Here is a 25,891-nt window from a genome sequence, read left to right on the forward strand (position 1 = left end):
TGCAAGCCCGACTGGGAAGGTACCACCCAATCCTCAGATATTCTACCCCAAACAGCAGTACTCAGTACTGTTGTGTTCCAGTTCAAACCGGAATACAACAGTACAGGGTGAGTGAGCCAGAGTAACTACAGACACAAGGGACATAACATCTTAGTTCCCAAGGTTGGTGGCATATTGGCGATGTTTAATATTTCTTACAGCGTTTTTTAATGAATGGTTAATATATCTGACAGCGCTATTGTTTATGGGCAGCGGTGACCAATTACCATCAGGTGGCCCATTTTTCCATCCGCCTTCCCATATCATAAGGAAAAAAATACAAAATTAATTGCAACCAACGTCGGCTGTGTGATTTCGTATAAAGATTTTGATAAGGATAATAAAAGTATTCCTCGGCAAAAATTTAAGAAACTGTTTCTCCACATATCTTAAAGTCACGCGAATGCATTCCAAGGTACACTATACAGCTTGCACCTTTTTTTTCCGGCATTTTTTCATCGTTTATTAACAAGTACAACCGTTATATTCTACTGATGAAACCGACAAAAAATAAAAGAGTATTGAGGAAAAATAATACTTTTTCCTGCCGACGCAATCTTTATACTTTAGTTTTATTGCTGAATTCTTCACTAGATCACCAGATCTTGATAACTAACTACAATCACTTACATTTTATTAAGAGAAAGTTTGAAATCGTAAACTTTACAAAACATTATACTTTAGATCACTAAACAATACAACGGACATTTGCTATATCGGTACATATCAATCACGACACAGCGTCAGTCAAAAATATACTACAAAAGTATGTATTGTAACAGGCGGACGATAATAGATATGAATGATTCTTGTTGTTATATAACTTTTTTATCAGCTTATAAGTCTTGATATTTTTTTCTTTTTGTAATAAATAAGTACACGTTTTGTTTAATTTATTACTATTACTATTACGTACATTAATGTAGAATGCTCGGAATAATGCCACTTTATGTGTAACAAAAAGAATACTGTCGCTTACTGATAACTTTTCATACAAGCTCACTACATAAATATTTCACGATATTTTCATGAAATATTTATTATAATGTTAGCATTTTATTCTCGATTTTAACATTCATAATCACAAACGACGATTTTAATATTCTTTCCCTATTTTATCGCAATAGGTTTCAAGTATAAATAAATCTATTTGCAAAAAACAAAGATTCAGATTGAGGTGCTAGGGATGTATGATCGAAACCAAACGTTATTATTTGATGACCTCCGTGGTCTAGTAGTATGTACACCGGTTTTCATGGGTACGCCACTTCGAGGTCCCGGGTTCGATTCCCGGCCGAGTCGATATAGAAAAAGTTTATTAATTTTCTATGTTGTCTTGGGTCTGGGTGTTTGTGATACCGTCGTTACTTCTGATTTTCCATAACACAAGTGCTTTAGGTACTTACATTGGGATCAGAGTAATGTATGTGATGTTGTCCAATATTTATATATTATTTATATATTTATATTATCCCGACTGTCGGACTACGACATGATGTAAATGTTTGGGTATCGACAGAATATAGCGTTACATTCGTCTACCGTCTTATTTATGTATAAAATAAAAAAAACAATGTCATTGCATTGTCTTTTACGTATTAATCAATCAAATTTTCGGATGACCAAACCTAATTTATATTTCGAACTAAAAAAAAACCATTAAAACTTTTTGTAACCAATGTAACTACTTGATAAAGAAAGAAATCGAAAGTTTTAAATTAAGAAGACTTGCTTTAGTACAAGTATAAATGATAATAAACAATGTTATCGAGAATACGAACTCGATGTTGTTGTAAGCTACAAAGCTAAATTATTACGTTATTCATTAAGAGCTTGTCTCTGTTTCCGTATTCTATGTACAACCTGACGTAGACCACTTCATTAGGCCGCATTGTACTATAAATGGAGCCCAATTAATGTACAGACGGACGATGTAGTAAGGCTAATTATATGCTAATACTTATGAATATTGTGAGAGTCGAGATGGCTAGGTGAATAAAATAGGCGAAACTGAAGATCGCGATTTAAAACGTGGTTAAGCTTAAAAAATTATCAGGGAGATTTTATTTTTTTAATCTCTCATCGATTTATAATCGAATTATGTTGATTGTACTAACCGAATGAAAACTTTCAAAAATTAACTATCTAAGATTTCACTTAATCAGATGGACGAAGCGTCATTCAAAAACATCAACAAAAACAATAATTCATTTATATAACAGGTTCAAGTTATGGATTATTATATGTATTGTGTATATAATATTATCGATGAAATACTTGTCTAATTGTTCAGTTACGTCAGAGTGTATTCGTTCGTAGATTTCAGTATTGAGGCTTATAATTCACTGCCCTGCCGTATTTTATTAGATCCTGTTCTGATTGTATTGTATGTGCACTGCACTACATTACACAACACTTGTTTTTCGTTTGATACACATGCTTATTTGACTTTCTAACCTGAGGCTGATTTATGTTTTCCTATTGTTGCATAACATCAATAAAAGTTAATTGTTTGCAAAAAATGTTGCAGATAAAGTACATATATTTTATAAAGAATATACTAGACATCTTTTAATAAAATACATCAGTCAACATAGACGTTATCATTGTGCAATATGAACTTGGGTTAGATTAATAAATTAATCAATTATTAGTTAGTCCCATTTAAAAACCTCACCCGGAGGTGGAGTGCTTGTATTTATCCTTAAAAAACAATAAATTATTCGATTCAATGATTACATTTCTAATCCGTTATACCTGGATAAAACTAACCTATACCAGTGACCTGACTTCGGCTTCAATATTTGCTTGTACAGTCGGGGTAAGAAAAGGTTCGTCACCTTAAGATCTATTTTCGTGTGCTCAGTATGAGCGATAACCTGCTTTAGCGATTGAGTATGACATATTGCGTCGCAATGTCATTATAAGTCGCCTCTAGCAAAGAGTATAATAGTGTTTAAAAGCTATAATAAGAATAAGAAGCCGTTAATCGGTATGATATTTAACAACTTTTCACGAAACATCATAGTCCTTCGTGAATGCTCGTGTAACATCAGAGATTAGGACATTTTCTTGTCTCTTATAAAAGAGAGTGCATAGTAGTAATCCTACTTCCTACTAATATTATAAACGCGAAGGTTTGTGTGTATGGATCTGGCTGATTTCTCTGAGGTATGGATGGATGTTTGTTACTCTTTCACGTAAAAATTACTGAACGGATTTGAATAAAATTTTGCACACAGATAGAATATGTATTGGAATAACATGTTGGACACTTTTTATGCCGGGAAAACATTAAATCTCTAAACGCGGGTGAAACCGCAGGACGGAAGTAGTAAATAAAATGTAAAAATAAATAGTAATTATGGTAACATTTTAAACAAATCTTATTTATTTTATTAAAAACGAGTATATCCGCCATTCATATCGATCACAGCTTGTAGTCGCTGTCGCATTGATCCAACAAGGCAAGAGCATATGTCGGTTCCTATGAAGCCCTCCTAGACACTTCGGCAATGTTCTACGAAAGCTGCTTTGGTTCTATCGTTATTATTTATCCACCGCTGCACCAGCAAACCCCATAGATTTTCGATAGGGTATAGCCGCCGCTTTTGCACGCCAAGAAATCACCATCACTTCCCGGTGCCGATGGAACCACTCATCACACGTCACGTCGTTACATTAACCGTCACTTAAAATAACCTCCGAATAATATTACAAGCGTTTTAATCTAAGACTAGCTGTTACCCGCGGCTTTGCTCGCGTAGAATATGAATAATTGAATATATTTACAAATTAACTTAAAATATTAAGTTAATGTAAGACCTCTTTGTTGACATTGGGGTGTATTTCATAGCTTCTAACTTAAAAAACGACGGACTTCCAGACTAATCTATATAAGAAATATCAACCCCTATTAAACCTCTTAGAGGTAGAATATCTAGAAACACTTAAATACGTATAATTTACTCATTTTAATCAGTATCCCAAAAATAAAGTTTCATGTTTTTAACTTCAAAAATGACTGAATCCCATAAAAACTTTTAACCCTTATTTCACACCCTTAGTGGTAGATTATCTAGAAACGCTTAAATACGTATCTACTCATTTTTTATCAGTATCCCAAAAATAAAGTTTCATGTATCTTAAAAAATTACGGACTTCCATACAAACGTTCAACCCCTATTTCACCTCTTTAGGGGTAGAATTTCCAAAATTTGCTCCTTAGTGGGTGTCATGATATGTTAGTTTATAAATGTACAGCTTAAAATATACGTTTTATGCTTCTAGTTCTAAAAATGACAATACTTTCAATAACTTACAACCTTTCATCCCCCTTTTCAACCCTTTACAACATATTTTTCCAAATAAAAAGTAGCCTATGTCCTTTCTCAGGCTCTAGACTATATGTGTACCAAATTTCATTTAAATCGGTCCAGTAGTTTGGCGTGAAAGCGAGACAGACAGACAGACAGACGGACAGATTTACTTTCGCATTTATAATATTAGTATGGATTACAAGATATTGCAAGAAAATATATGACAATGACAGACTTTGACAATTCAGTAGAAGATATCATTTCTAATTTAAATCTTGTAATGACTAATAAGGCCATAAAAAGTTTTTATGTTGATATGACACTAGACGTAGTCAAAAGATGTTACTATTTTGAACCAAGTTATCATATTATTTCAGTTTAATTTTATATGCAGTTGTCTGTTTAGTGCTTTAAATTCAAAAGGTACTAAGAGTTTACGACTTGATAAAGGAATGAATTTGAAAATTGACGAAGGTTTTCTTACTCTGACTGTACATTGATAAATGATTTGACGGCTCCATTATTGTTTAGTTGTTTACTATGTCAAATGTGTTTATCTTGTCAAATGATTTTGACAAAATATGTGTTGTGTAATTCCTAGAAACAAAAACTAACGACCAGATATAACCTACGTATTGTGCAGGTTATATCTGGTCGTGCTATAATTTTGAAATTTTACAAACATGTTAAGATCTACTAAACAACAAAATATTTTTAATAAATTATATAAAAATATTACAAGGAAATATAATGACATATAAATAATAATATTTCAAAGCAAATTGTACAATTAATGTTTATTTTTTGCTTCAGAACTTCTCTTCTAAATGACTTTTTAAATTCATATAGGCGATTCTTTATTTTTAATTTTTATCGTTCTTTGTTCTTTAAACAAATACCGTTACGAAAGTCAACACTTACAAGAATCTAAAGGATTTAAAAATAAAGAGAAGTAATGTGAGTCGAACATTAGCCGTAACAATAATTTATATTTTATTGTAACGTTCAAACAAGCCGTATATATGTACTTATTATGGTCTTGGTCATTGACCCGTCTTTGTGATTTCGTATTTTATTTTGAAAGGGCAATAATTAATTAATATCGACATTACATGTTTACTGTTCGTATCATAAAACACGTGTCGCAAATCACGGTCATTGCGAGCTTCTTGTAAATTATTGCAACCTGCGAACATTCATGAATTCCTGCGCGTGTGTAAAGGCCTAACAATGAGCATTGTTTTGTAAGTCACCGATATAAAATTATATAAGAAGTGACTCAGAGAAGAGCAGAAATCGCAATGTATTATTTATATTTACAGAAACAGAGTATATTTGTAATGATTTTGATTGATAAAAAGCCAAAATACAAAATAATGACTTTACCTGATGGTACAAGCTCATCTGTACGGGTACATACCGGATGGTATCCTATTATTATATTATATTACTTATCAGATATTCTACTGCTAAACAGAAATATTTAGTAGGTATTATTGCATTTCGGTTTGATGGGTGTAATAATGAGCGATGTAAAGTATAGTTAATATTTTTTATAGTGCCAATATCTTGGCGGTGGTGACCACTTACCATCAGATGGCACATTTGCCCGTCAACCTAGCACATAATAAAATTATTTACATGTTGCAATTTATTGTCAACAGTTTTGTTTTAGAATTATTATAGGTTTTAATTTTTTAAAAGTACATGTTTATTTATACATAATCTCTTCCATTTTCTGTACATAATATAGGAAGCGAACTTGAACTCCCATCGCACTTCCGCGTCAAGCGTTTGACTCCAACCCAGCGTCCATTATGCAATGACATTGACGTTTATGAGCTGTCTTATGACGACAGCATTAACAATACTGCCGCCTTGTTGTTAATGCTTAGAATTTATTAAAAAGCTAAAATGCATCGAAGACGAAATATTATGATTTTTCCGCTATCCATCATGTTAAAAAAAAAGAAATAATATTACGATAATATCTCTCATGACGAGTAATAATATCAAGCCCCCGGATGGGGGCGGAGGTGACTCCATAAGTCATGATTTTGTGATGTCTACTGAATCTATATATATATATTAATATATGAGTAGAGGAGACCGGTAACAAAAGTAACACTTTGTACTTTTACTTTGATTTCCAGCTATCAATCATATGTTCGATAAAATCCATATAGCCCTATCAAACTTTCGTCTTCTACGAATGTAAATTATGATATGATTTGCCTTTCTGCCTGTTTGATGTAAGTTTTCTCTCGATTTGTTTTGATGTAGGTAACATATTTTATTTTGAGGATTTTTTTCTATTTTAACGATTATCGGTGACTGACATCATTTACAATTTTTGTAATCAAAATCAATCAAAGACAATTTGAATTAAAATTATCTTTGATTTAGTTAGGTCAGTTGATTTGATTGTCAAATCGAGAGGTCTTTGGTATTGTTTACCACACGTGCGCGATTTCTAAATTAGGTTTTTTGTACTAATATCGCTTAGTTTCACTAATATTTGTGTTGTCCTGCGTTATTACTTGTTGTGAGGTAAGTTTTTCTTTAATACTTTAGTAGTTGGTGATGGAATCTGAGAAGCCTCCGGATGGGGGCGGAGGTGACTCCATAAGTCATGATTTTGTGATGTCTACTGAATCTATAATTAGAGAAGACTCCAAAAAAGTTCTGAAGGCTGCCAAACGCTCTCAAACCGCTGCAGAGAGTATTCTAAACCAACGGGATGCTTCCTCTCCTCCTAGTGCTTCAATTCAACACACATTCACACTCCCCGAATTTAGCGGTACTAAATTGAAGTATAACGACTCCGATCAAGGCGCTTTTATTGTCCACGTCTCACGAGTGGAACCTGACCCATCAGCTGGTTATACAATTAGTTTACTTAAATTTGCTCAAATTATTTACAGAAACAAGGTCTCTGGTGTTCTCAAGGGAGGAATTAAATCAGCAGGACGCAACCGTATTGTTGTTGAATTTGCGAATGCTTCTTCTGCCAATAATTTCATTGACAGTCCATTGTTCCAGGAGCATAATTATAAAATAATTATCCCAGCTTTTCACATTACCCGAACGAGTATTGTGAAGCAAATCCCCATCGACTGGTCTATGAAGGAGTTTCTGAGTAGTATCGAATGCTACACCCCTGGTTGCCGGGCTATAAAAGCAAGAAGGTTGATCCGAAAATTTGTCACTAACGGTAAAACTGAATGGTTACCTACTCAAACGGTTGTTGTGAGATTTTTAAGTCAAACCTTGCCTGAGAGAATCTTTTGTTGCTACACTTCACTTCCAGTAACTATTTACTCCCTTCCCACTATCCAATGCAATAATTGCTGTCGCTTTGGGCACACTCAAGATAAATGCAGGTCCAAACCAAGGTGCTTTGTGTGTGCTCAACCTCATCATGGACGTTCCTGTAAAGAACCCCGTAGTGAGGTTACGTGTCTGTCTTGCTCAGGTCCACATCTGGCTACTGACCCCAATTGCCCAGAACATATGAGACAGAAACAAATAAAAATTGTGATGTCAGAGGAAAATATCCCATACAATGAAGCCTCTCGCCGTTTTCGCCCTACCCGTCGCTCTTTTGCTGACTCCGCACGCTCTTCTCCCAACTCTATGTCCACTCCCACTCGCACTACGATGAGCCCTCTCACTCCAATTTATGAAATCTCCAGCCCTTTAATCCCTCCTGTTTCATCCCAACGGAAAACTGTACTTCTCAATCAACGACCTCGCCCTCCCCTTAGTAAGGGATTCGATAAAGAAGCTCACTCTGCCCTAGTTAGTTCTCCAAAATCTTCCCAGCCTAATGGCTGTGCTCTTATAACTTCAGATAATAATTCTAGACAAAATTCTGATTTATCCGATATCATCCATCTTTTGCTTTCTTTAATCGATATTATTACCAAGCATAATATCAGTTTACCGTACACTGTCACTGAAAAACTTAATCAGTTCACTCCTAATTCTTTTAATAAAAATGGCGACAATTCTCCAATGGAATTGCAAGAGCATTAGACATAAAAAACATGAAATTATCTCTCTAATTATCTCCTACCATCCTCATATTTTGGCCATCTCGGAGACATGGTTAAAGCCGGGTTCTCGTTTTCGGGTTCCTGGATATTCATGTCTCCGCGATGATCATGTTAGTGGATGGGATGGAAGTGCCCTTCTACTTAAACAATCCCTTATCTATTCATTGATTCCTCTCCCTCCCCACTCTCCCTCTTTTATGTCAGGGCTATAAATACAACCTTCGTGTCATTTTATATTCCTTCTCCTTATTCTTCCATTATTTCCGAATTAAGCTCTATCCTCTTAACTCTTCCTATCCCTTTAGTTGTTGTAGGTGACTTCAACTGCCAGCATACTATGTGGGGTTCCCTTCAGTGTGAGTACCCTTCTACTCACCTCATTGATTTGTTTGATAATAATAACCTTTGCTTATTAAATAATGGCTCGCCTACTAGAAGAACTCCTCCATCTCAGAATCCCAGTTGTGTTGACTTGTCCTTAACGTCTCCCAATCTGGCCTCTCAGTGTAACTGGAAGGTATTATCCTGCTCATATGGTAGTGATCATCTCCCCATTCTTATCTCCTTATCCCATAGTGTTCCTGTCTCGCCTATGCCATTTCCTCCTCTCTTAAAGTTTCGTATCTCGAAGGCTAAGTGGGCAGAATTTCAGCAATGTGTTACAACTCAGACAGATCTATTTCCTGTAATAACTATTGAAAACTTTTTAAAAACTTATAATGATTTTATTTCTGCTTTATTAACTTCGGCCAATCAATTCATCCCAATTCAAAAGTATCCTAAAGATTTCATTCCTTCCCCCCGTTGGTGGGATTATGAATGCACGGAAATCTTCCACAAACGGGATGAGATGGAAGAGGTCTTTATGGAACTTCCGTCTTTAGAAAACTACTTAAATTTTCAAAGTACAAATGCCAAATCAAAAAGCGAATTATCCTTGAAGAAACGAACGGCTGGTTTCGTTTCTGTCTTTCTCCCCGAACCCCTTTTTCACTTGTTTGGAAAAAAATAAAAAACTTCCGAGGTTCTTTAAGTGATAGTAATCCTGTTTCTAACGATCCTTCTGTCTAGCTCTATGATTTTTTGGGTAGACTGGCTCCACCTTTTGTTCCTCCTGAAAATTGTTTTCCTTCATCTTCCCCTTCTCCTCCTTCTTATGATCGAATGGATGATCCTTTTACATGTGATGATCTTTGCTCTGTTTTAGACAATCTCCACGACTCCTCTCCTGGTAATTGATGGTATTCCTTACTCCTTTTTAAAGAAATGTTCTGACTGTTCAAAATTAATTTTCCTCTCTATTCTTAACAAAATTTATAAAACTGGGATTGTTCCTGAGTCATGGAAACATCAAATCATAATTCCTATCCTTAAACCTAAATATCATAAATATCCTAAAGATCCCTCCTCCTATCGTCCTATTGCCTCATCGTCAGTTCTGGCCAAATTTATGGAACACTTAATAAAAAATAGATTAGAATGGATTCTTGAAAGCAGGAATATCTTGCCAAAATCGCAGTTTGGGTTTAGAAAAGGTATGGGCACGATGGACAGCCTGAGCGTGTTCTCTTCGGAAATACGCCTGGCACTCTCAAGGGGACACCATCTTGTTGGTGTCTTTCTTGACGTCACTTCAGCCTATGATAATGTTCTCCTCCCGCTACTCAGGCAGAAAATGCTCCAGCTGAGTCTTCACGCGAGGATGATTAATATTATACGTAACCTTTTCATGCAACGTTATATTTCTATTCGAGTCCAAGGTACTATGCATCCTCCAAGAATAGTATGGAAGGGGTTACCACAGGGCTCAGTTGTAAGTCCCATTCTCTATAGTCTATATGCTTCTGAACTTGACTCTTCTTGTTCATCCGATTGTAACATATAACAATACGCAGACGATATAGCCCTATATTATGCCTCAGAATCTATCGACGATTGCTCTGTTCGCCTTAATTCTGCTATACAAAATCTTTATATTTGGCTAGAGGATCATGGCTTATCTCTATCTGGTCCCAAAAGCTCTGCAGTGGTGTTTTCCAGAAAAAGATTGATACCGGATGTTGATATTATTCTGGAAAATGAGACCATCCAAGTTAAAAATAATGTAAAATTTTTGGGGGTATACTTTGACTCTCGTGTGACTGGCACGGTCCATCTTAATTACATTAAGGAAAAATGTAAGCTTGGTGTAAATGTTTTGAGGTGTCTTTCGGGTGTGTGGTGGGGTGCTCATCCCTACACTCAGAAACTCCTTTATAACGCCATTTTTCGGAGTCATTTTGATTACGGGTCATTCTTGCTTGAACCGTGCAATAAATCTGCTTTAGCCGATTGGGACAAAATTCAAGCTAAGTGTCTCCGCATCATTTGTGGTGCCATGAAGTGCTCCCCCATAAAAGCTCTCCAAGTAAAATGTCTCGATCCTCCCTTATTTCTTCGTTGACAATATCTTTGTGATAGATTTCTCTACGAAGCTGTTCAAAATTCCTGCCACCCATTACTTACTTCTCTTTGTCACCTTTCAAATTTTATTCCATCTTCAACTTATTGGACTCATAAAGAAGCTCCTTGCCTTTTCAAAAGTTATGAAAAATGTATTGCAGCATCTCCTCTTTTCCAATTTCCTGGTAATCCTTTGTTTGCTGTCCCTTTTGATGCATTTGTTTTTAGGAACTTTACCCGCCATGTAAAAGGTAAATTTTATGGCAGTTTGCAATCTGATATTCCACTAAAACCCTGGTTTTTTGAGTTTCATAACTGCTCTAAATTTTCTACTTCGACAATAATTCTGTTGCGTCTTGGCCATAACTGCAGCCTTCATTTTCTATCAAAAATCAGGGTTCGGGACCACTCTTTATGTGAATGTGGCCTTTATGAGGGTACCGTTGAACATATTTTCTTTGATTGCACCAGATTTCCTGTCTCACTGTATGATGTTCTTCCTCGTACTTTCCCTCACCCTTTCAACATGTCCTGTATTTTGTCTTCTTCAGAAATATCTATTATAATTTTTTATTTAAGTATATTGCAAGATATAACATTAAACTTTAAATAAGTTTAAGTATATATTATTTACATAATAAGTATATTTATGTAGGTAGTTTTATTATTTTGTATCTCAGTGGGTGTTGGTGTTGGTATATTATATTGTGATGTCCTATTTGTTTTAGATCGTGCTACTGGTTATTTGGCAAAACGAAAAAATGCTGTTTCAAGCAACCACGTGTATTTTTCAACCCTGACACTGGCAGAATTGTCAACCTATTGACAGAAGCCATAAACATAATAAATAATAATCCCATTTTGTTTCGAATCTCGGACAAAATAGTGCTAGATAACATACTTTGGGATGAATAAGGTATTGGCAGTGGAGAAATCGCCTGTAGCCAAGTAGGTCATGTGTGTTATTTGCTATTGTGTTATGTTTATTTTAAATATAACCATGGATTTGAAATTGTGCATCTGATCAAATTTTAAAACGTAATATACAAAACATTGCCTTATATGCTCAGAAGTACATGACATGCAGCTCAACGTTATAATTAAATATTAGCATTTAAGAAAATAATTGAATACAGTGAGTTGATACTGAACAATAAATATTACCGATGAACAAAGAAACTATGAGAACAGCTGATACGATCGAAGTTAATATTGAACAGTAAAAGCTACGGCTTCCAGCTTGAAAGATTACTTACAATTTTTCCTGACCATTGTTTCTATGTTTGAATACAAAAACATAATGACTGCTATTACTTTGATGAAAAGTAAAAAAAATATGTCTAATGTCTATGTATAAATATGTTTAGCCCGGAGCACGCCTATTGATAATAACACAGCATTTTTTTTATTACAGTTTCCTTCATTTAATTAATATATTATTAATTATAATAGCATTATACATACAGCCGTAGTGCATATATAATTATGTCATAATAAATGTATCTAAATGGTGATTATAAATATACACATGGAACAAACAAATAACGTAAATACAATAATCAGCTTTATCAGCGCCTGCTCCGTAACAATTTCTATTGATCACAATAAAAGTAATGCAGTGTAGGCACGCCTACATAACAGCATTACATAAATCGTGAATTCCTTACCAAAACGGATATTGTTCTCAAGACCATCTCAATAACGGTACGAAGAACATTTATACAGGAACTCTAAACGGTTTATGTCACACTCGTCTTTTTGTCATTATATTCTAAAAAAAATCATTTTTTTTTTGAGATTTATCATTTTTTTAAATTTAGAAAATATTTTTATCATAAAAAAATCTAAAGAAGTATATTTTTAAAGTTCTCTAATTAGTTATACATTAAACCTATATTGTATACTAATTAAAGAAAATCAACTCGAATATGTATCAGATGAGAATGGCAGACACCGAAGTAAGGAAGTAAGTCTAACCTACATCCAGACCGTTATGTTCTGCCCCAAACAATCGTTCGACGTGTCTCAATCACGACAGATGATTGTAGTGGAAATGACGACGTGTGAGGTCAAATGTCGTCCAATCTTATGGACTCTATTCTGGATGACTTAAACTTTGTAATAAAACTAAGTGAACCAAGCAACATCATTTATATCACATATTCATTTGAATAAAACAGAAGACAGACAGAACTTTTATATTTAAGATTTTTCTAAATTTGTCGTCGTACAAGTCCGTCGGGGTAGGTACAATCTCTCATCAGGTAATTATAAAGCCAAACATACTAACTCAGAATTGTTGTGTCGATGTAACTATATTCCCCAAGATTAGTCGCTACTAATTTGCGATGTAAGGAATTGTTAATCATATAACATAAAAATAAGCATTAATTTTTTCCATCAATAAAACATACCGTGGGTTGTTTTATTTGGTGTGAATACTGTGGTAATTTCAGCGAAACTGACGATCTCTTTTTTCTTTCAATCTGAGGTCTGTTATAATTATTGGGGAATAAATGAACTCAGTATTAGAGTTAGGAGTATAGAACGATTATTGACCTCAAGATTATTGGTGATGATCGCTTTCTGAATTAGAGTAAAAAATGTTGCTCTATATATGTCATCAGGTGTCTTCATAGCAAATGTCCGCTCAGTCCAATTAATCGACATACTCTGAGTGATTCCATATATGGAATAATGATACGGCTGATTTTCTATCAATCGAAGAGAACCACAAAATGAGCGGGGAGAAAACCGGTGCAATTTAGTCGCTCTGCAGTCTGCAGTGACACACATACTGATGTTACTTGTTCAACTCGAGACCATGATTAATACCAATTGTACGAAAATATTTCGAAAAAAACTTTTTTTTTATTCATAGCACATATTCTATTATATTGTATTTTACACTTTTTTTTTAAAAGTAGATTTAGATTTGTTTTTTATTTAATACTTTTTAATTAGTTTTTTACATTAGAGCAGCGTTCTGGAGTAAGATCCAAAATTACTTTATTACTTAATTATTCTTAATAAAATTAAAAATGATCACACTATATATATAAGTTAAAACAATTACTAACTCTCAGTCTCTCAATAAAGCTTTGAATACAGTATTAGAGAGTTTAAACATGAAGAAAAAAAAATAGCCTTATTATAGGACTAATAAAGAACGTGCTTGGGTTTATGTCATGTTTAATATATTTTACAAGGTCTTCAATCATATTAAAAGCTATGCCATTTTAATTATATTATTTTAGAGAAAATAAAAGTACCTTTATACAAATAAGACATACGAATATTAAAGATTTTTTAATTTACAGTAACGCCAAGCATAATTAATTAGAAATGTAAGATGTATTGGATCTTTTATCATTTAAAACATATTCGATGGCTTAATGATGATATATTTATTTAGAACGGATGACAAAAAATGAGCCATTTTATCGGTATTTTAGTAGTGTTAAGAAATATTTAAGTTAATTAAGCATTTCAAAGCGCCGGATACGTTTAAGCCGAGTCTCGCTATATCCTTTATAAGTTATAAGTAGTAGGTATAATTATATCTAATTAAAACATCCACTTCATTTTACTCGTAAATACAAGTTACTTTGAATTATTACATGAAATTCGGACACATGTGTATAATATTTTAATGACATATAATTTAGCAAATTCCAAAACTGCACACGAATCGCATACGCTGTAGTAAAAACAAGATAGATAAGAGATCAATAGATAACGTGAGAATGAGAAGACATTAAAATATTTCATACCTAACTTACAGGTATGTTTAATGTCGAACATTCTGTATCACTTTTATTTGGTTATATCAAAAAACGGAACGGATTAATTTATTTATAAAATTATCTTTAAATATTTACAATTAATTAATGGTTTTAAAAATACTTTTTATAACTTTTATTGTATTTAAAGATAATGTTTAAAACTAGTTGTTGCCCGCGGCTCGCGTTTTAGGGCTTGGTCGTCAGGCCTATGACCTATGAGCTTGAACTCCAAGGAAGTACCTTGGAGTTCAGGCTTGCTTCACATCAAATTTTATCAAATTCGGTTCACTGGTTTAGCCGTGAAAGAGCAATGGACAAGCAGACAGACAAAGTTAATTTTATATGTTTATTATTGATAACTCATTGCTCATAAATATCGCCCTCCTAAATTACAATTTTAAATCTAAACATTTCTTGTTCCACTTGAGTACCTGCATTAAAATATCTAACATCAAGCTCATTAGCGCATGGACAACTAAAAATGTTGAACAAGTGAAGCAGTACTTCGTGAGATAAGGCTCCACGGGTCTGTTTTCGTTTCGTCCTACGATCATTACTCATTAGTCGTAACCTGAGCTATTTCTTAAACTAAGTAATTAACCATGTAAACGCGATGTGCAAGAAGAAAGGCGGAATTCACATTTTTCTTTATCGTAGGTGATAAAAAAAATATGTATTTCGAATAACTCACGTATCGCTTAGCGAATTCTACCAACGTTGTATGTTCATACGATAAATGAAGTATATCTTATACAAATATAACAAGATCTCTTGCCTTTGTTTAGCTTTGTATAGCGATACGTTGAAATAAATATGTCTATCTGATGGTAAGACTTTACTAAATAAAATGAACATAGTAAGAGTCAGAGCTAAGACGCTTAGTGCATAATTTATATGTTCTTTGATATTATATACGTTACGTTGCCTGCACGTTACTGTTTCCTTATGAAATTACTTTCAGCAAAGAGTGTCCGTGAGAGAAATATTACATAGCTATAACACGTAGACACGTATGACCGCCTTTTCTTGCTATATTTTTCTTTGTATTGTCTTTTTAACGTGGCACTTTTATGTCTTTTTTACATGTTGTGCAATAAATGCACCTGTTGCACCTCATGCAACTTTTTGTTTCAATATTGTAATTTTTAGTTTTAAGTTTGGGTGCAATAAAGTATAAATAAATAAATAAATAAAAAACCGATATTTTTTTTTATTAAAAGGAGTCGTAGTACTTATTATTTTGCTATCGTTACCAACTTTCCTATCGTAAACTATTTTTTGAAGACAGATTAACTGGTGTAGAGTCGAGCTATTTTACGTAATGGTATTTCTTTTTTTTCATTACTAAATCTAGAACTGCAGTCGATTCGTTCGGTTCTTGACTCAACACAACAAAAACTTGTGAAGTCCGCAATATGATATTTTAATTAAAATAAGGCGGAAGATGTTAATAAAAACACAATACCATTTAATAAATAGCAGCTATAAATCGTACCGTATCGAAGCAAATGCGTATCGTGGAGTTAACGTCGTGTTTTTTATTTTTTCTCTTATAGCGTCATTCGGTGCTTATTTAATTTATCTTATTTTAATAATCATAACGTGTCTGAAATTATATTTTCTAAATCTTAAGTGATTTATATTATTTTAAATCAAGTTCAATTGAAAAAGTAATTTAGCTAAATATTATCAAGCAATGGATTAAAAAAAACTATCTCACTTGTATTTGATAAAATGACGCAATAACGGGACCTCTTTTATGTGATTTATATACTGATACCATTAACATTGAGGAGTAGCAAATTTTTGTCTTTTCTTTTATGCTAGAATTATGTTTTTATACTACATGTGTTAACCTCTGATTTATATTTACATATATAAAAGTAGTATTTTATGACGATTTTAATATTGTCCTGAGGGCCAATTCTAGTTTCCGATTCTATTTCGATCCAACGTTCACGTAAATCATTTTGTTGCAGTAACCGTCAAAAACAACAGCTTACGTAATTGTGGTAAATACGCTTACCAGCTCACTGCTCACACAGTGATCTTTTTGTAATGACTGGATTAGTCAAAACGAGCTCTCAATTAGAAAGTACTTACTAAATTTCTGAGCTATACTCTATACTATAGCTATACTATACTCTAAATTAACCTAAGTATTAGATTTGTTATTTTTATATTTGTTTTATAACAAACTTAAATAAATATAGCAATTTTCTAAGATATTTATTGCTATAATATAGTTATACATACTAAGCTTTTTGTTATGAATTTTTTTTACATCAATGCACTTACGGGCTTATTACAAGAAGTCATATTGACAGAGATAACTGATGCAATTTCTAAGTGCAATGATAAAAATAATTAATGGTTCACGCGGAGAGCAATTTGTTTGATTGCGGGGCAGATACAGAAATAAAGTGTTGTGTGCGCAAATAGCTATCTCGTTCCATTTGTCTATACCGAGGTATCTCGGGAAATGGATGCTTGGTCACGTGCTATCTAACTACAATTTGTAACGGATGGCTTATCCTTGTTATAATTTCTAATAACCATTTTTCCTGGCGTATATCAGCCGCATTTTTTCAAGATCTAGAAGTACCAAAAAGTTCGTCACTTTAGTAATTCCGATGTTCGTTTATATTCTACATTCATATTTTTAGATTGTGTTAATTTGACATTACCGACATTTGTTTGATCGACGACGAAGAGCGACGTTCCTGAAAACACAGATACTCGAATTAAAAGTCGCATGATTTACGTAAGAACCATGTGTCCACTTGACTATATCTTCATATTGTATTGTGTAATAAAGAACGATATGTAAACCACATTTATTTTATTATAGGTTTCTAATTCATCGTAAACTTGACTTACTTCTAATGTATTAAAAATCATCACTGACAACTTTACAGCTATTTAAGAATTTTAAAGAGAGGCTAGCTTTAAATAAGATATACATATATATTTACTTAAATAACTATCTACTTCTTATTAATAATGTAAGTAAGTAAAAATGCGTTGCCTTTTTTGTAACTCTGTTTCGCTCGAACTATTAGACAGATTATAATTAAATATGGAATAAAAGTCATTAACGTCACGGAATAAAACGTAAGATAAAGTTTACATACGAGAACACTGTTTTAATATTAAATAAAAAAATGGGATTGTTAAATTATAATTTTGCGCTGAGTGAAGCAGGAACCTAACAGTTATATATTTTATAAAATTATAATACAGGTAGTAATAATGAAATAAGAATTTTATACATTATTCTAGATTATTCCTTAAAAATAAAAGACAAAGATAAATATATTAAAGTTATGAAAGCGTTTAGACTTGTACCTGTTACATATTGTATTCGTTCAGTTATATACGATATTGACAAACACAGGTCCCGATCTAAACCGATCGTGACCTAAAGTCACGATTTTTTCACATTTCCACTAATCCTGTTGTATCGACGAATGCTGTCACACTTGCAACTTAAAATTTACCTAATATTCTGACACTATTTGAAAAGGACTGCACTTAATTCCTTGGAAAGTATTTATTTAGTTTAAAATAATTTATTCCAAATACGGTGACTTTTAGTATTAACTATAATTATGTATTAATTCACATCAATTTAAGTTTTAACTATAATTTTATGTTCTATTTATCTTTCGTTTGTTTTTAATTATATTATATATGTGCTCTGTAAAGTAATATTAAGTAGACACAGATGAAAAATTAAAAGGAATATTATTAACCTTAGATATATGTCATATACATTTTTCTTTAAAGTGTTCCTATAGATATTTTTAATATAAGTTATTCAATTGCTTTTATTAATTTAATATGAAATCAGTGCAATTGATATTTCAATTTCTGTTATTAATTAAACACGATACGTTTATATATCAGTCAATTACTAAAATCTCTGATTCCGCAGACCTAATAAATATATGCAGTAAACGCTAATTAGAAACAGTTAACATGCAAATGGCTACGGCTGCTTGAATTTTACTATAGCGCTGTGATCGATCCACGTATCGATACTAGATCAATCGATAAAAACGATAGGATCAAATACGATTCGAAATATACATTGGTTTAAATAAAGATTTATTTAGATCACATTAAACTGTTTTACCAAAAAGGTAACGAAATATCTAAAAGCATTTAAGTAATTTCTTAGAACTTAATAAAAATAGTGACTGCTTTAGGTATATTTCACAACGTTATGATACGTTTGACAAATAACATTTTGTGTCCTCGAATAAGTTTCATGAACCAAAATAGCGGGTACTTTTTTATACCTTTACTAAAACCACAAAGAAAACCGATAAGATTTCTTCGAAGAAATTTGTACGCTTATAAAGGCTTACAAGAGCGTGATAGTATCTCCGATAGATGTACAATGCACAATAAAACTGGTTACAATCATTCGCATACATAAACAAATCACACATGCGAGCTATCGGCTAATAAAACCCATTAGCACTTTTAAGGATCCATAAAGCGGGAATCACTAGAAAGTTGTCATAAAAACCGGATTAACGCGGCGAAATGTGGCGAAACCCTGCAGTCTCGACCACGTGAGAATTTTAGGCTACTGAGGTAGCCATACTCCTTAAATTCTCTTGTAATTGAATCAGCACGCTTTTGGGATTTTGCGTTTAAGAGTTTTATATTTTTTGCTGTAAAAGACTTACGTATTTAAATGTTAAATGGGTAATGAAATTATACAATTACAAGATTTCTAATGTAGCTTAAGTGTGCATTTTTGTGTTTTATTCACTGTATTTTTAGCAATACTCAATAAAAAACTATACCCCATTCATTTTGATTTTTATCACAATAATGGAGCTAAAGGCTGTTAATATATATGTTATCTTAGTGTAAAAAAATGTATCAAGAACATTCATACTTAAATAGCTACAAACATTCACAGATAGCGTGGCCTACAATTGGAAGTATGTATTATATTTCAAAGTTCAAGTTCGTTCTGATATTACATTGTAATGATACCATCGGATCATATTACAGTGTAACTACACCGTGCACTGACATGTTAAAGATGTTACGATAAATAAACGATTAATTCAGTTAAAACGAAATAATTTAATTTAGGGATCCGTTCTACGATTTCATGACAATGTTTCTACGATATTTTTTCGTGTTACTTCTCGTATAAACACGTAAATAACAACCTTAAATATTACTAGTATAACTACAACTAACACTAAAATAATAATAGTATTAACTTAAACTTTGTGTTTTAGAATTTATATTACATTTGCACACATAAGACTACCCAATTTTAACTCAATAAAATTTTGGGAGAAATTAGTCTCGGTTCTGTAGTAATACTTTATTGATAGATTTTTGACTGTTTTGTAGGAGTACATTATTGAGAGATTTTTGTGTTTCTGATATTATATATTATAGTTCTATAGTTATTTTGAAAAAAGCTATACTGCTTATTTTCTTGCTCATGCATGCTTGGACGGAATTATTTTAGAAAAAAACATTGAATACATATATGTACTCAATAAAGGCTCGAGCCAGTGCAAATAATAGACTATAAATGTATAAAATTATGCGTAAGAATTTGTAGCCAAAACAAAAAGTTATAACATTCTAAATTATATTCATCCCTAAGTCTTATCTATTAATCGAGATCTTTATCACTGTATGAGATCGATGTTATTTTCTCTTACAATTTATATGGGTTACTGACATTGGCAATAAACTAGCGGCTCGCCTTTGTATTTTTTCCCACGTTTGTTAAGGAGTTATCGATTGTCGTGGGAATACGACGGATGGATAGAATATAGGAGCCGGTTTTTACCCGGAGGCCTTGAGACAGTATTTAATACGCCATACAAAAGATTGTAATGTAATTAGTATAATTATTCCATATATAGAATAAAAAATAAGCTGTTGTTTTAAAACGATGATGTGAATTATTGATGTATTTTAATAAGTTTAGTAAATTTACGTATTTTATTTTATTCTTACAAGTCCAGTTTAATTTTGGGTTTGAAATTGAAATCCACATCAGATCGCTACCACAGCATTTTTTTGGGTTTTGCCCTGTCTTCGAAATTGACAGGGATATACTCCCGTACCTCAAAAAGCACGAACATCCATTGGTCACGTGGCTGATCTTTCTACAGCCATGTTGGATTGCCCTGACTTTGAGAGTAGGATAATGCACAGTGCACATACGCGCATAGGCAATAGAGCCTATTCCAATCACAAGAGGATATATTATATATATAATACATAACATTGTATATCTAATTTACGCGATGTCATTGGTTCAAGGCTTAAGTAATCTATGATATTCATTATGGTTTTACAAAATAAAACATTGAACGTCGACGGAGCTGTTTTCGGAACTTTGGAAGTAAAATAAAAGGGGACATAAGTAGTTAAGTGAAATTTTATTGTAATATTTATTAATCAAGAAATGTTAATCAATATAGCTGAGCTGTTAGAAAATTACATGGAATACGTCAATTGTGTTTTTTCTTCGATTGGACACTTTGCCATGTTACTACTTTCTACTATACTATCTTACTACTTGTCTCTTTAAATTGCATGTTTGTAGATAATGTCGAAATATCGAGCTCCACCAGATAAAAATAAAAAACATGGTAAATATCCCGTTTTAAATACTGTTAGGAATAAAAATAACCATGTTAATTTAAAATCTTATATTTTGATAACTACGAAACTAATGATCTTAAATCTAAAGCTTCAGCACAAATTATATAATTCCCTCATACAACACTGTAAGTATGTATGCTTTATTTACTAATAATTATTGGATTTGTTTTATTTATTATTTTAATAAATAAAAGATCGATTGAAAAGAGTACTGTACTGTGTTTTTTACGGGGTCTCCTCGGTAGAATGAACATTCCGAACCGGGGTAGCTTGATATTATAATTAACCTTCGAAAATGACGATTCGATATTGCTTGAAAGATCTATCTCAAAATCTACTTGAATAATGTAAATAATGATTTTGATATTAAGATTTTGATTCCATCAAATACTAAATACTATAAAATCAGAAAATAATTAATATATATCTATATCATAAGTTTGAACACAGTTATTAGCAGCCAAGATTATTTTTATAATAAAAAATAATTTTAAACATGTCAACCGACATAACAATCACACGATTACATATGATTACATATAATACATGCCCCAAACAACAAAATAGGTAAAGACTTCACGCTCAGACGCTGAATTTAGCAACACTTGTTATTATACTGAAACCGATGCTCTGATGATGTTGCGTAGGTTTTTGCTCTATTTACTGACACACACAAACACACTAAGCATGAACAATGGTAAGCGTAACTTGGTGTTTGTGCAACTGTATTGCGAGTTCTGATGCAATAACGGAACGCCTCCTGTACCTCCCTAAAGCTTAAATAATGTTGAGAACCAGTCGCAATATGCAAGTATAATTTGACCTTTAAGAGGAAGTTAATAGATTCTGTTTCAAAACGAGATGAACGCTATCACATTAAATATTGTAAATCATTTAAACCTTATTTACAAATTGGTTTGAAAAGGCCTTTATCAAAATTAAATATTTCTGTTTTTGTTATCTTTATTTTATTTGTTATGTTCACAAGAAACATAAGAATTAGACGTCCGGATTCATAAAAAAATGATAAAATATTACACGAACCATTTTATTGCTAATTAGAAAAGATTTGTGACACAATACCGCAAACCCGTTTTCGTACTTTATTTATAGAAAGATAAAAAATATTTGTGCCCACATATTTTTTGTGAATGGCAAGGTTAATTGATGACTCATCGTTTCCTTTAAATACTTACATCGATTTTTTTTATTTCTTGACCTATTAGTCGTTTGGAAAGACAAATTAAAAGGGAATTTACTCAAGTATCGTTCCTAAATTACCTATCGTTTATTACTTTATTAACGATTAAAAATAACATCAGAATAAAGTTCTAAGATATGCTATAATTTTAAATAAAATAGAGCTTAGGTATTTCTGATAACTTTCAATTTGATCAGCAAAAGACTGTCGTTGAACTCTGAGTTAATCGTTTAAATATTTCCAACGCTTCAGGCTAAAGACAAATCGTGAGAGCAGGAATCTCAAAACAAATCGATTCCCAGAGAAATCGGAAGCTGTAATTGCAGATTATTTAGTCCTGACCATGTACTGCCACGTGGAATTTAAGATGATAGAAACTGTTCCACTGACTGTCTTCAATTTACAAACTAAACTTATGTTTGTATTCTATTTTTCAACATTTATAACTTTTTTTTAAATAGTTTTTAAATTTTATTCAAAAAAAGATATATTAGGTATGCAGATTTGATACGCTTGCGCGTTATAATAAATTTGGCTTCTAAATGACAACTCGTCCCACCATAAAACTTGGAAAGAAATATATAGGTACATATACAATTTTTTTTTATTGCACTCTAAAAAAAAATATGTAAATAAAAAGTTTGCAAAATATGTACCTATATAAAATATAAATATATATTTTTTTATATTTGCGAGATATTTTGTTCCAAAAAAGTCAATTTTTTATTTTTAAGAGTATAATATCCAGTATTTTTTTTTTACTGTATTGAGCTGTTTTAAAATGGCATTCGATATAGTACATACCTCTCGGTAAGTCAAATCGCCCAAGTTTTATATTTTGTTAATAAGAAATGGCACGATAAAAATATTTTATTTTCAGACATGTACGTACAATATAGGGAAATATACCTAAAATCATAAAACATAACATTTTTTTGCCTATGCGCTTCTCGTTTAATGTCTAATATGTTATAAACATATAATTAAAGTTATCGTTGTAGGTTTATAGGGTAGAGAAATTTGAATCAAATGCGTTAGGGGTCAGGATGAACGGTGACCTCCGAACTCGAATGGTTCATTGAGCACGGCAGCTGAGCGTCACCCATTGAGTTGTGCGCCGCCATGGCGTTGTGCGCCGTTCAGTCACGGCTAAACATTGAACGCGTCACACGCGCTGGCTGAATAGTTTATATTTATTTATTTTTATCGCGTGCGCTTGGCGGGAATTTTGACAGTTGACATTTAGCCCTAAGATTGACATATGTTTTTTTTTTATTTTAGTAAAGAGTTCAATAACTTGTTTTGGTTACCAGTGAAATGTTCGCTTAGTTATTCAGTCTGTATTTGGTTTACAATTTGTAAACTCGCAAGATGACGTCCATATACAATGAGGTGAGTGTACGACATTTACCTGGCATTTACGTTTTTGTTAAAATTTGCCCTGTAAACTGGTCTTAGGCGTTGTTAGCGTTGTTTTCTTATAATTCATAAGTTAATTACTAATGCCTGTCAAGTGAACTTCTCTAGAAATTGAGTAAAGTATTTTTCTTATAAGTTTTATAACTTATTCATAATTATTCAACTGTTCCGTTAAATTATTGTTGCTGTGATCAATTGCTGCAAATTGATGTAGATTGCAAAACGTTTACAAAATGTCTCTCGACAATGCATTGAATGAACTTTAATGCATTTCAACATTGCAACCCATACATAATCTAGGTGTCAGGAATTAACAATAGAGCGTATGTCTATTTACGGTTGTATCCTTATGTGAATAATAAATACGGTTATTTCCTGACTTTGGCAGTTGAAACTATAGTAATGGTCTATATGTACTTATTAGGATGTATAATAGCTAATTTGAATTTAGATCGTGACGATTCTAACTTTGAATGTCACATAACTATTGTAGAAAATTACATTTAATATTCGCGTTCCAGATTAGTTTAATTCTAATTAAATAATTAAAACATGCTTTTGGAATTTAAATTTCTCATGGTTAAATCAAATATTTTTAAAAAATTAAAACACCGATCTTAAAAATATCAGACTTTTTTTTCTAAACTAGAGTCGTTCACAAGCGGTGACGACCTCCAGGGGGTCTGGCATTTAGACAAAGAGAATCGTGCGTAACCAAGTATTGGAATTTTAAGATGTCTTTTAATATTGATCTTTTTTTCAATATGCTACTTCATAATACTTAAAAAAGTCGAAATACGAAGGAGCCGAAACCGTCACATTCCTTAAAAAAAAAGCTCAGATGTTTTTTTTTTTTTATTTGTATTTGCAATTAACAATCATAGCTGTAACTCAAACTCCAATTTGTTCAAATAGTTGTTTTTGAGAAATAAAACGATACAACCAAATCGAATGAATTTCTTTGAACGTTTATATGAACTTGAATAATGAACGTTTTATATTTTCGGGCGTTAGTTGTACGTTTCGTTGCTCATTATTTGTATATCTTATTATCGAGTGCAATGCACCTATTTGTAGTTGAAGGGAACCAAATGTACGACGGCGTGTTTACATTGCTTCGTTTACTGACTATCGTGTGTTCCCTGCGAGGAATTTATTTACGACATGGGGTTTTGTTGATTCTGCTTTTAGTGGTCGTTTCATATTTTCATTTCGTTAGTAATAATATCTCGAATATAACTTCGTTTTTCAAAAATCTATTTCTCTATAACCTAGGGGTCGTCCATATATCACGTGATGTTTTTAGCAACTTTTTAATATTTGAATTTTAAGTTTTAGCTATAGTTTAAAGATATTAAATACATCCTATGATAGCGCTTGATCTCGTCCATCCATTTGGCAAATGGGCCACCTGATGAGTGATTACTAGTGACCATAGACTTTGGAACTGCAAGAAATACTGATCAACCCTTACTTCACCAATGCCACCACGCTTGGGAACACGCGTTGGGTACAAAGGCGGGAGTTGCATAAAGCTCTATCACCAAAAAAAATATGTATTTATTTAAAGTTTACCTCGTCTTTAGATTTATTAAAACTTAATGACAATTTTAAAATAACCGCTAAATTTTAAAATTCGTGTCGAGACCGTTGACTATTTATCTTGATATAAAATATGTAAACAAAATGCTGTTTACGCTATCGTTAAACATGGGATCAATTTTGTTTGCTTTAAAATAACATTGCTTAGAGATTTGAGTTTCAGATAAAACATAATTATAACACATATTTTTATTTAAATTAAATAAGATAACTAACTGTCAGTTTTTTTAAATAATAGAGCAAGTACGTATTCTCAAGAATCCAATGATATTTACAAATTTTCGACTTTTTAAAAATAAATCATTCATCAATCATCAAAATTCTTTAAATCAAACTTCTTACAATAAATATCTAAATACGATA

At 32.3% G+C, this 25,891-nt stretch overlaps 1 protein-coding gene across 2 annotated transcripts in view; it reads left to right on the forward strand.

The window, feature by feature from the left end:
* LOC113402498 (leucine zipper putative tumor suppressor 2 homolog) overlaps positions 1 to 25,891 on the forward strand; it is a 99,711-nt gene that overhangs the window by 31,175 nt on the left and 42,645 nt on the right. The window contains exon 1 of one of the 2 annotated variants that reach the window (XM_026642777.2): positions 23,626 to 23,899. The exons of the other annotated variant lie outside the window; for it this stretch is intronic. Coding sequence (XP_026498562.1) covers positions 23,879 to 23,899 — 21 coding nt within the window. The 5' untranslated portion in view covers positions 23,626 to 23,878. Of the gene's footprint in view, positions 1 to 23,625; positions 23,900 to 25,891 lie in introns of those variants that run through there. 2 annotated transcript variants of the gene reach the window in all.

This window comes from Vanessa tameamea, chromosome 11, assembly GCF_037043105.1.
Source record: "Vanessa tameamea isolate UH-Manoa-2023 chromosome 11, ilVanTame1 primary haplotype, whole genome shotgun sequence".
NCBI lineage: Eukaryota > Metazoa > Arthropoda > Insecta > Lepidoptera > Nymphalidae > Vanessa > Vanessa tameamea.